The following is a 13,457-nucleotide window of genomic DNA, read 5'->3' on the forward strand; positions in this document are numbered from 1 at the left end:
TGGGCACTAAGTCAAATGCATTACACTTAACAGCAATTTCTAATTGAGTGATTTCTCATAGCAACTGTTAACCTTATTTTACATATGGGGCAGAGGTGAGGTACAAAGAGGTTAAACAACTCATCCAAAGCTGGGCGCCTGGGTGGCTCAGTTGGTTAAGCGACTGCCTGGCTCAGGTCATGATCCTGGAGTCCCAGGATCAAGTCCCGCATCGGGCTCCCTGCTAGACAGGCAGTCTGCTTCTCCCTCTGACCCTCCCCCCCTCTCATGTGCTCTTTCTCTCTCATTCTTTCTCTCAAATAAAGAAAACCTTTAAAAAAAAAAAAAACAATTCACCCAAAGCCACACAGTCAATGACAGAGCTAGGATTCAAACCCAGACAGTCTGGCTCCATATCTGATTTCAGAATTACTATACTACACTGTGTAGAAGGTACACATGGTACATTATCATACTGGCTATCTCTACTTACTCTGCGATAATTCTGGATTTCCTTTCAGATTCATCATCTTCGGAATTGAAGGGCCATACACATCCACATCTAGCAAGCCAACGGCCTTTGACTGTAAGGAAACAGAATTTACTTTAAGATTATTTCCACTCTTTGTCAAAGATAACACACATAGCAATAGTAAATCTAACTATAAAATAAAAAGTAATTCGCAAAATATTCCAAAATCCTAACCTAAACTTTCAAAGCAAAAGTAAGGTAAAAGATCATAAACTACTTAAATACTTTTTGTTGGTTTACTAATTTCTTCTAAATAACTGAGGAGAGAAACCCCCTGCAAACGCTTTACACATTGTGGTTCAGATCTCCCATATAGTCTCAAATAGACTAAGACTTTTTGATCTGAAGACTAACAAATTACACACAGACAATGTTAAAATAATGACTTAACAATGGCCTATAAAACCACAGGAAGATGGAGCATCAACCTTTGGAAAGCCCATCTAACACACCTAAAAATACAAAATGAAAAAAAAAACATGGGAATAAGACTGTAATAAAAAGTAAGTGAGAAATTCTGACACAGATCTGGCATGGAAATGCTAATGAGGACAGTGGCAGACATAATATAGAGACAACCTCTTACATGGAAGTCACAGTTAAACACCCAACGTCTTCTGGAGAAGTCATAAACAACTAAAACTGTTTTTCATTGATGACCCATCTACCTACCAAGGGCAGAATATCCTGATTGTCCTCTTTACTAGTTGCCAGTTCATCAGCAACATAGGCAAGTAAAGGGAAACAAACTTCACTATTCCCGAGTATGTCTTTTTTTCTTTTCCCCCGCTCCTATTTTTCCTTTGATAAAGTAAATCAATCTGTTACTGGTTTTTCCATATACAAGCAAATAGAATGCTAACACTAACTGTATGTCTTTGAGTTATGTTTCACCAAGACTTAGAATTCTCCTCCCTCTCTCCCTGTATCCTGGCAAGATAAAATTCTTAACCTCTCAAAAAAACCTTTTTTAAATTAAATAATCCCCCATCTTCCATGTTATCTACCTATTTCCAGACACAAAATTACTTTTTAAACCTTGCTGTCTGGTTCCTATTGATACATAAAATAAGGTACATTCGACATTTATGTCCCTAACTTTATACTAAAACTGCAGTTCTAAGAAAACCATTCAGTGTCCCTGTGTGACTCACAGAGCCTAGAGGACTAGGGATTAAAATCTGCCTCTACCAAAATCTCAGCTTACTGTAAAATAAATGAGAAAAGAGGAAGAACACTTTACCTTTAATAGAAAAGTAGCACATAAAATTTAGGTTTAATGCATTTAAGTATTAGCTTTAAAAAGGTTGGAACTTTCCTGATGGGTATTAAAGAGGGCACGTACTGCATGGAGCACTGGGTGTTATACGCAAACAATGAATCATGGAACACTACATCAAAAACTAATGATGTAATCTATGGTGATTAACATAACATAAAAAAAAAAGGTTGGAACTTTCAATGAGAAATTCTGACCCATTCTGAACTCCTTTTTAAACCACAAACAAACAAATTTAGTTAAACTAAACTAAAACATAATTAAATTTACTGTGAAAAAAAAGATTTTCAGGGGTGCCTGGTGGCTTAGTCAGTTAAGTGTCTGTCTTTGGCTCAGGTCCGGGATCAAGCCCCACGTCTGGGTATCGAGCCCCCTGTCGGGCTCCCTGCTCAGTGGGGAGTCTGCTTCTCCCTCCCTCTCCCCCTGCTTCTTCTTCTCTCTCTCTCTCTCTCTATTGCTTTCTCTCTCTCTCTCTCTCTCTCTAATAAATAAGTAAATAAATTCTAAAAAAAAAAAAGTTTTTCAAATGAGGGAGACTAGAACCTTAAGAAATGTGGGAAATTGTTAATCCTATTATCTAAGGGTCTCCCAATGCTGTAACTATTAAGGTAAAGAAGCTGAAGGGACTCCATTCTAGAAAGGCTCTGTTTTTCTGGTAGGCTCCATTTACTCATAAACCACATTTGCCTCTGAATAAGCCAAAGAAGCTATGTTCCCACTTTAATGTTCCCTAGGCCCCAAATACCTGATAACATCTAAGAAGAGCTGAATCCCAAATGTGGTCCAGAACATTAGCTTTGAATAAATCTTGGCTGACACTGCCATCAATACTGCTACCTTCAGTAATTTATGAAATAACACCTATTGTTCACCTGACACTTGCCTTTGATTGGACCCTACCTGGTTTCCCAAAGGAACACATGCCCTAGACCCCTTTCCAATTTAAAACCCCTAGCCCCAAGCAACAATAAGACTCATTCACTTTTCCTTTCCAAACTTCCCAGACAGACCATCTGCTATTCTCTGTCGTTCAAGCTATTCAATAAACTCTTTCACTTTCTCCAGCTCATGTTTGATTTCTATCCTGCGCAAAGCCAAGGACCCTCTTGGCTGGTCCTGTGGAGAACCCCCACTCTGGATCCTTGGACCCAGGCTGCCTACCTCAATATCATCCTAGAATTTCACTGCTTTCCCATATCTTTTCTCACGATACCTGCAAAAATTAAAAACTACCACAAAATAATAAATGTCAATAAAAACAAAAACTATTCTATGATTTTTTTTGCTTTGTTATTTATATTAATACCGGTTTTATAGTAACTTGAAAAGGCTAGGTCCCAGGTTTCAAAGTGATCTCCTAAAAATAAAGTCAAGGAAGATAACTCAGTTTTTAAATTTGTTTTCATCAAACAAGGAAACAACTAAGTGACCCTGCTAGGGTCAATTTTTTCATCACTCAATCTTTAAATTTCCTTCAAAATGTTAAGGAGAATCTATCTATCATCTATTTGTCTGGTCTCTTAGAAGAAAACCATGCCTGTCTAAAGGTGAACCCTTGGCATCAAGGTTCAAGACAAAACTCAAGATCTGCCCTAAAATTTGCTGCGGTAAAAACAGATTTTACACACACGTAGATGGCAACACATAATCACATAAGAATAACAGGACAGCCACTCGCACGCTCTCTAAAAAAAAAAAAAAAAAAAAAAAAACGAATAAAGGGAGGGAGATTACAAGATTTTAGAGTTCCTTTGTTTCCTAGAAAACGGAACTAAGGATAAGAGAGAATCTTCTTTCTATGTGTTAGGTTCTCTGTATACTCTCCCTAGGAGTACTTACTACTCACTGACCTAAATTTAGTACCAAGGCTTACATAGATCAAAAAGGAAACAGAGAGGAAGGTATGAAGTTCAGGAAGAAGAGAAGACAAGAGAGACAAAGGCAGGGAAGGAGGGAGGGAGGAAAAGATGGAGGGAAGTTAATCACCAATGTTATATTAAGAACATAGATAAACTAGGATTCTATAGCCAGTTAGTTCTGTGGACAAATTAGAATTTAGAGATTTTTAGAAAATTTAAGAAAGAAAAAAAAGAAAGAAAATTTTTAGAAAGCATGCCATCCTAAATTACCCAAATAAACACCTAAACTTCCCCTAATTATACCTCCTCATTGCTTGAATTCCTTCTTGATGCCAAGCACCCTAAACATTTTATTTACATTTCTCACTGACTCCTCAGAGCAACCCTGCAAGGTAGTATTATGCCTACCTGTCGATGAGAAAGCTGGAAACTAGCACTTAAAATTATATATATATATAAATATATTATATATTATATTAAATAATATATTAAATAATTAAATATATTACATATTTATATATAAATATTTAAGTATTCTATCTTAAAATGCATTGTTTCTTAGAATGAAGCAGAATGAGAAATTAAACACAAAAATACTAACTTCATAAACCTCCACCAGAACTTTAACATGATCTGACTGCAAAAAACTTAGATCTAGAGCAGGGGTCAGCACACTTTTCCCTAAAAGGCCAAACAGTACTATTTTCAGCACTGTGAATCATATGATCCATAACTACTCAACACTACCACTGTTATTTACAAAAACAGTCAGGGTTTGGTACACGGATCACAGTTTGCTAACTTCGAGTTAGAGAATAAACTTTTTCATGACCAAGTTATCCAATCATCCAACAATCTAATTTTGGTTTTGCCAAGAGCAGGTAGGACATAGTCATCTCTTTTAGTGTCAGAGGAGCTATCTCATTAAAGATTTACTTCCATATCCTTAATTGGGTAGTTTTTAAAAACAATAAAGAGCATACTTTTCATGCTGTTTCACTGGTACTAAGCATGTCTTGAATATCATGAATAAAATTGGTGTCCATTAAACAAAAACACTAAGCCTACACTAATTAGAACGTATTGGCATAGCTCCTGGACCAATAAAATTACCATAGCTACAAATATTAGCTTAAACAAGTATTTTCAACTCTAGAATTCAATAATGTTCAAAAGGTACCAAATAAAGCTCATTTGTTTTTCATAATTTACTCCATTATTTTTAAATAGGCTCCTATTATAGGTGTATATATAGTCTTTTAATTTTAATTTTCAAAGGCAGTTTTATACTGTAAGAACATAAATGAGCAAGATAGAAGGCTATAAATAAATATATGCAGCTGGGTGTCTAACTAGCTAAGTTTTATGAATCCCTTCTACCTCATTCCTCCTGAAATATTTATATTTAGTCAAGAAAGCTCCAATTAGGACTTCTCTTATATTTAATTTCAGCCAGGCTTAAAAGAATATTCACTATAAAAGCCTCACCAAATACACAACAGATAAAATGATTATTAGCAAAAAAAAACTATAAACTTACTATTTTAAAGTATGATTGCCCAATCTTTAACATCATCATAAATGTAACCTAATATTTTGGTACCTAACATTATACTCTTTCTCTGACTCTCCTGAAGTTCTCAAAATCTAGCAGATGACATAAAACAAGAAAGATCAAACCCAATACTATTTAGATTTGGGGATTTGTTTCTTTATAATTCATATTATCCTGTAAAAGCTAAAAGGTGGCAGATTTACTCAGAGTGATTATACTGTTTCATTACTACTGCATGAAAGCTGCAATTTGAGAGCCTACAAGTCCTATTTTCTTGTGTTGGGTTTCAAAGGCACCAACAACAGTTTTGATATTGCTTTGTTCTTTCAAAAGAATTTATATTAAAGATCATAAAACTTCATGACATGTTCCTTTTATCCATGTCATCTAATAGATCCCACCAAAAAAAAAAAATTTTTAGAAGGATCTCACCCAATTATTTCTAAGCAAACATTCATTTAAGTCTAAGACCTACCTAAAGGTTATCCTTTCCATATAAGTATCCAGTTAAGAATCCCATGTTTCCCTGAACATTACATTTCACTTAATCTTGGACTAGCATTTAGGATTTAGAGTTGAGTCAAGGCTCTTCTCTTTCTGCCTCGCTTTAAGTCAAGCTGCCATTCATAAGAATTTCAATCTCTTGGTAGAGAAAAATATGTTTCTTAATTCTATTAGCTAAGATTAAATAAGAATCTGACTGAGACAAGAACTAATGGTTAAACAAGGTGACAAGAAAACAATTTCCTACTATTTACCAAAGGACTGTCTAAATCTTCAAGTTCAGTAAAGAAAGAGGAACAAGGGCAACATAAAGATAAAAGTTCACCTGGCTGTAAGGAGCACAAACAGAGCTAGGTTCATGAAAAATATAAAAGAATCCCAAATGATTAACTAATTACTTGCAAAAGAGCTGGGGAAAAAAATAGAAACACGAGAGAAATAATAGATTTCAAATTAAAGACTATTTTAGGGCGGAAAGAAACTTAAGAGATCATCTTAGTCTTCTTTTCACTCTTTAGTGATGAACAAACAAGACCCAGAGATAATGCCACAGCTGCCTAGGATCCAAATCTCTCTCCAACACACAGTAGAGCCTAACTGCTAATAATCACCAGCCATTCCCCTTTATCTCTCTCATCTCATCCTCCACCCTTCTCCCCTTTTCACTCCATTCCACAGACACTGCCCCCTTGCAGTGTGTCTTAAACACACCAGGCATGCACCTGCCTTCTGCAGTTGTTCCTTAGCGTAGATTCCTGTTCCCCCAGATACCCACCTGGTTCTCTCCATTACTTCCTTCAAGTCTTCACTCAAACATCACTGTGTAGTGAGGCCTTCACTGGCCACCCTAAGATGCAATTCCCTCATCATTAAATTGGACGATTCCCATTCCCTTCCTACTTTTTTTTTCTTCTTAGCCCCTTTACCAGTATTTAACATACTGTATATTTACTTATTTGTCTTATTTATTGTGTCTCCCCAGTAGAATGTTAATTCCATTAGGGTACGGATTTCTGTATGTTTTGTTCTACTGTACCTAGAACCTAGAACAGTAAGCAGTCATGGAGATACTGTGTTCCACCCCAAGAAATTCTGATTCAGTAGGTGTACACTGGGGTCCAACAAACTGCATTTGCAATGCCCTAAGGTATAGGATGACCACAATGTAAAAAACAGTAATATAAATAATATAGGAAAGAGTAAGACAAAATTTTGCTGTAAGGGCACAAGCCTTGGAACCAGCAGGATCATGGTAATGGTAATTTATAATAAGCAACAGTAACACTGAAGAGTTTAAAGTGTATATATATAGAGAGAGAGATAGATAGATAGATAGATAGATATAGATATAAAAGAGTAGTTAACATTCTGCCATATGGGTGAATAGTCAGTCACATATTGCATGGGACATATATATACAAAAATTATTCATTGTTTATCTGAAATTCAAATTTAACTGAGTGGGTGTCCTATATTTTTATTTTCTAAATCTAGCAACCCTACCCTGGCATCTCTTATCAACAGTGCCGTTAGAATGATTCAGTTGAAACATAAGTCGATCATGCGTGCTCAAAACCCTCATAACGCCTCCACCTCCCCTCATTTCACTCAGGTAAAAACCCAAGTCCTCACAACAATTCACCAGACTCTGCATGATCTAGCCAGTTCCCCACCCCCTATCTCCCAATCCTGTTAATTTCATCACCTATTACTCCCTCCACTTCTTAGGTGATAGGTGATCACCTATCACCTCCCTCCAGGAGGCAATTGCCTTTTTACTATTCCTTGAATAGAAAGTTAGCCATGCTCCTACCCATTAGCTCTTAAACTGGCTGTTCCTTTTGCCTGACATACTCTTCCCTCAGACAGTCACAAGTCCATTCTCTCATCTCCTTTAAATCTCTGCTCAAGTATCATATTTTCAATGTAGCCTACCCTAAATCCACCTTCACCCTCAAACACAACCCCAACCCCAGAATCACTTTTATCACTTTCTACCTCTTTAGCTTACTTATGATGTTTATTATCTATTTACTGTAAATTCCATAAGGGTAGGGATATCCACCAGCACCTAAAACAGTAAACATTAAATAAGTATTTGTTCAGTGAATGGATGGATGGATGGATGAACGAACTAAACAATGCATGAACAAACCTCCATTTGTTCCTCTGCAGAATATCAGGATGGTTACTCTATGATCCCTAAGATCCCTCTTAAGCTTTAACATTCTATGATTTCATGAAAGTCTCTCTTCTATTACTTCTATACAAACATTTTAACTTACAAGATTTAAAATCAGATAATGTGTATAAGGCTAAAAATATTCTGGTGTTAAAGAAAGAGTCATATCCTTGCAACCAATTCCTAACCACCACTTTTCCCAATGAAAATCCATGCCATCTTCATTTTTCTACTGATCTCAACTCCAGAAAAACAGGACTTCCAGAAAGAAAATCTAGTGCAAAGAACGGCTATGGTGGGCTACTATAAAATAAATATATATATATATATGATAAAAGTACACTAGATAAATCTTTGAAAACAAACGCCACGAACATGGTATGAAAGGGCCCATTAAAAAGAGGGCAACTTTTAAACCTGCTCACTAGCAAGATTAGGTTCAACAGAGTTTCAAATATAAAAGGGCTGCACCAGACTTTTGTTGTGCTTTTTTTCCCCTTTCCAGAACAAGATAAGTAACATATTCTTTAATAAGAAGCAATTCCCTTAAGTTCCACATTCTCATCTAGTAACAGAGACAGTAAATCACGGGTAAAACAACTAAGATTAAGAAAAGAAAAACCTTAAATCCTTGGCCTGTATAATTCAAGGGGGAAAATAAAAGCATTAATGCCCTTAGTAAAATCTTCAAATACAGAGAAAAATTAGCCTATTATCACCGTGGTAATTTATAAAATACAGAAAAAGATACTTCTAGACACTAACCCCTAAAAATAACTCATCTTATTTGTGACATCAACCAACCAGTTTTTTTGCCAGAATCCAAGCCTACAAACCTAGAAACCAACCAAACAAGAACCTTTCCCAAGTCAGATAAAGTACTGCAGCAAAAGCACTGAAAACCAACATCAATTCCTTTAGAATATTCTTAGCTAAACTGCAATGCAGGGAAAAGCATTTATAATTCTGAAAGCAGCTCTTCCAAAGAAAAGCAATACAGCAATCACAGGAATTGGATGTGAACAGAGCACTTGATCCACCCTCCAGACTCAAAATCATAGGAGCCAAGCAGCTGGTTTTGAAGCCCCTCTGCTCACTTCCTCTCAGTCCTTCCAATACTGCCCTGCTGAGGATGAAGGGCCCTCCTTATTCCTCAAGGAGATGGGATGGGGGAAAATAATTTACTGAGAACAAAAATTGAGAGAAGCAAAATGAATTAGTAAGAACCAAGTTAGGGAGGAGGCAGGAGAATAATTAAGAAAAAAAGGATTGTTCTGTGAAAAAGATCTTGATAACTTCTTATTGGACAGAATCAGATCCAGAAATTCAAATGATACGCAGCAGTTTTGCCACCAATATGTTATACGTGAAATGAAAGTAAGCAAGAATATACCAAATGTAAAATTAGGGTAAGTGTTCTCTTTCTAACTCATAATCGAATTCAGCAACTTCCATAAACAAAGTGAGAGAATGAATTACTGGCAGCAAGCTGCATTTTCCCAAAAGAAATTTAAAAGGTAGGCCAAAGGGTACTGAGGAGGAAACACCCAGCCAATAGATTCTTTAGCACTATTCAAAACAAAATTGCTACTGCTTCTAATTGGAAATCTCAAAGCATGTTGTGCATAAAGCTTCCTCAAACCATGCAGAAAATAGAGAAGAAAAGCAGTTTTGGGCTTTTTACCTATCTAAAGATTATCTTATAAAACTGCATTTCTATTTTATCCTGTTGGGTGAGGGTGGTGTGTTGTGTCTGTGTGCTTGTGGAAGAAGGGGAAGAGAAACTAAGGAAGAATTCCTAGTAGAAGATTGGCTTTAGGATCTAGTTTAACACACTTCCACCCCTCTGTTACGTAATTTTTTTAATTGCCTTAGCTTTCACTTTAATATTTAATGCTAAGTTCTTACTCAGTACTCTGTGAATTCTTCTTATAAAAGATACCACAGAGGCAGACACACATGTCTCAAGTCAGTTAATACTAATAATATGCATTAGTGGTTATCATTAGCAAACATTACTATTTCTATTTTCTATAAAATGTGTGAACCTTGGGGGTTTACATAATCTACTTAATTACAGATAGAATCCAGATCATGAGTGAAAAAAACAGTTATTAAAAAACGCTCAAGGTACCATTATGATCATCACCTACAAAATGATGTTATAAATTATATAGATATGCTATATACTTATACATATTATATATTTAATTATAGTTATATAGTATATTATATGACATATAAAAGTTACAAATTAATTTTGAATTAAATAGCTATTGCAATATACAGTATGCTTTTAAATATCTTGTTACCTCTTGATGTGGTATTATTTTTAAAGATTCTATTTATTTATCTGAGAGAGAGAGAGAGGGAGAGCACAGAGGAAGAATGAGAGGGAGCAACAGACTCCCCACTGAGCAGAAAGCCTGACACAGGACTCGATCCCAGGACCCTGAGTACATGACCTGAGCAAAAGGCAAACGCTTAACCAACTGAGCCACCTAGGTGCCCCTTGAGGCAATATTTTAAAGTAAAGATATTGCAATAACAGATTTTTTTCAAAATATTAACACCCTACTCAAAATTCAAAAATGGTTAATTAATTCCATTGCCAAGCAGCAAAAATGTTTTTTTGATAAATGAAAATCAACATTACATAATACCATATGAATCTCAAAAGTGATGACTATTTCTAGGATTTTTTTTTAATAACTAACATATTAAAGTCATAGAATGCATGAAGAATCATTCTAGGATTTGTATCACTAAATAAATGGATGACTGATTATAAATACATTGCTAACCTCATCGAACTTCAGTTTACTACCGGCAAAATAAAGATTAAGAAGACAACAACCTTACAGGAATTTTGTGAAATGACAGAGCAATGTAAATTCGTGAAATTTAAAGAACAGCTAACAGCTGTAGTACTAGAGCGCACTTTCTAGAGACTTTATGTATGTTAGCTTATTTAATCCTTACAACAACCTTTTGAAGTAGGTGTATAATAACCCTCAATGAAGAAACCCAGGCACAGAAAGCTTAGTAATTTGCCTAAAGTCAGGCAGCTTTAAGTGCAGAACTGGGACATGAACTCAGGCAGCCTTCAGAGTCCACAGGTAATACTACAACATGCTGCCTCTGCCCAATGAAACAAATTAAGTCAAATTCCTAGTGCAGAGTTAAGTTCTCAATGTTATTGCCTTCCCTCCCTTGACCGAGACCCCTTTACGCACTGAAACTGGAAAAATAAGCATTCATTCTCAGCAAAGAGTTATTTCCCTCACAAGACAACCATCTAAAATAACATTCTCATTAACCAGGCAACGACATAAACTTTGAGAATAACAAAATGATCCTTAATGTGCACTTATTACTTTCATCTGAATTGTTACTGTTTTTTGTTTTATAAGAGCAAGAACTATGTCTAGTTTAAGGTTTTATATGAGAACACTGTGAAAAACAGCCTCTACTAATATTAAGTAACATGTTTCACAGAAATTGGATTTAGGGTTTTTGGTATATTAGTGGATTTTTAAGTTACATAGATTGCACAGAACAGACGCAGCCAAAAATGCAGTTAAGAAAATAAAAACTCCGAGAAACAACCTGAGGGTTACAGAAGGAAGGGGGCTGCTGGGATGGGGTAACAGGGTGATGGGTATTAAGGAGGGCACGTGTGGTGATGAGCACTGGGTGGTATATGCAATTAATGAATCGCTGAACACTACATCAAAAACTAATGATGTATTTTATGTTGGCTAATTGAACATTAATAATAAATAAGTAAACAAACAAACAAATCTTTTTAAAAACGCAAAAAAAGAAAACAAAAAAGGTTCAAATACTCAAGACTGGAAGATATTTGGCTGGATCAAAAGGAAATCAGCTATTGATAACAATGGATACTAAGAGAAGCAAGCACCAAGAGAAGCAATTTACTATAGTCTGCTTCTTATTTGCCTTTTGTTGTAGCAGTATCGAAATCTGTGTCTCTTTGCTAATTCAAATGTGTAGTACTTACTACAGGCTAACACACAAAAACATAGTGAGTTAATGAATCTTTACAACGTGCCAGTTATTATGCTAGACACATTACATAGTTCTATATAGTAGCTATTAATGTTAGCAAGCCCTGTTGCTCAACTATAGATCCCTACAATTAAAACCAGAAATAGACAAGACTGCTTAACTCATGCTCTAAAAACCATTGTGCTTATTTCCAATTGCACTTTCTTGAGGCACTGACAAGACATTTTGCAATGACTGGAACATTCCAAACACCAGAGCAGAAAAGCCCTGATAGCAATGGAATGCCTAGACCACACACCACACATCCTCTTCCCTGCCCATAATTATGAGCTGCCCACATATGGAGCCCCCCACCCGTGATCATACACTCTCTGCCTGCTCTCTTGGCATAACCCCCATCAACCTCTCCTATAAAACTCTAGATGTCCATCTTGCCGGTGGAGAGATCAGTTGGTAAGGCTTGAGCCCGCCACCTGTCCTGGCTGCCAACATCTGAAATAAATTTCTCCCTTTCTCTTTTCCAAACCCTCATTTCTTGAGTGACTGACTTCTCTTGTGACAAGTTCATCGGAATTTCTTCAGCAACAGTGTTGGCAAATCCAGCCGGGGGCTATGCTTTCAACTTGTCCAGCCCCCTCAGATTACCCAGGACAGAGCAGTTGGCCACGGCAGTGCCATGGCACACCCATTCATTTCCTGGGTTAGCAATTGTGGTATATCATTCGGTAATGTTAATATTATTATTGTTACATATTTCACAGGTGAGGGGCCTCAGCTCTGAGAAGTCAAGTGTCTTGCCCAAGTTCACACAGTTAATAAGTGAAGAGCTGGGATTCAAATTCAAATTTGAATTCAAATTCAAAATTCAAATTCAAATTCAGGTTTGTCCACACTTTTCCTACCAAATATATCCAAACCTAGCTGTGTATTAGAATTACCTGGGGATCTTGTTAACAAAACTGATGGTCAAATCCCAGACCTAAAAATATCAATTCCCAGAGATTCTGATTTAACAAGCTCCCCAGGTGATTTTGATGCAGCAAGCTGGCACTGGTCCTAGGAGTAGCACTTAAAAACTACCATGCTACCTCCACAGCCTCCTCTATGTTCCATTCCATTAGTGATTAGAAAGTGAAGTTAAAGGGTCCTAGGCATCAAGTTTTATGGTCAATAAGTGTTATTAATAGAGTAAGGACCCTATTCAATTTCAAATTGGGAAATACATTTTGGTAAATGGCATCACCATCTTTTCATTCACCACCGAAACCTAGAGTTGTCTTTAATCCCTCCTTCTTTTCTAACCTGTCTCTTAAACCTGTCTCTTCCTTTGCCTTTTTACTGCTAACTAAAGGATGTGAGCATCTGAGGACACTACTGGTTGCTAACCCCCTGAGAACCCTTGCCCCCATCCCTTCTTTTCAAAGGCAGTTCTGGTCCCAATATACCATACACTATAGCCATACAGATTACTTCTGATTCCAAACACCTTATAATTACCTCCTATCGTGACTTTGCTCACATAATTCCTTCAACCT

The 13,457-nt window shown here is 36.4% G+C and overlaps 1 protein-coding gene across 3 annotated transcripts in view; it reads right to left on the reverse strand.

Moving 5' to 3' along the window:
* The window catches only part of NUBPL (NUBP iron-sulfur cluster assembly factor, mitochondrial), a 216,954-nt gene that overhangs the window by 166,819 nt on the left and 36,678 nt on the right, over positions 1-13,457 (reverse strand). For all 3 annotated transcript variants that reach the window (XR_015768514.1, XR_015768513.1, XM_028114937.2), the window contains exon 4: positions 473-563. Coding sequence is in view for 1 of the 3 variants with exons in the window: in XM_028114937.2 (XP_027970738.1) it covers positions 473-563 (91 nt within the window). In the remaining 2 variants the exon portion in view is untranslated. The remainder of the gene's footprint in view (positions 1-472; positions 564-13,457) is intronic.

This window comes from Eumetopias jubatus, unplaced genomic scaffold (genome assembly GCF_037043125.1).
Source record: "Eumetopias jubatus isolate StellerSeaLion01/CBP00866 unplaced genomic scaffold, mEumJub1_p1.0 scaffold_7, whole genome shotgun sequence".
NCBI classification, from domain to species: domain Eukaryota; kingdom Metazoa; phylum Chordata; class Mammalia; order Carnivora; family Otariidae; genus Eumetopias; species Eumetopias jubatus.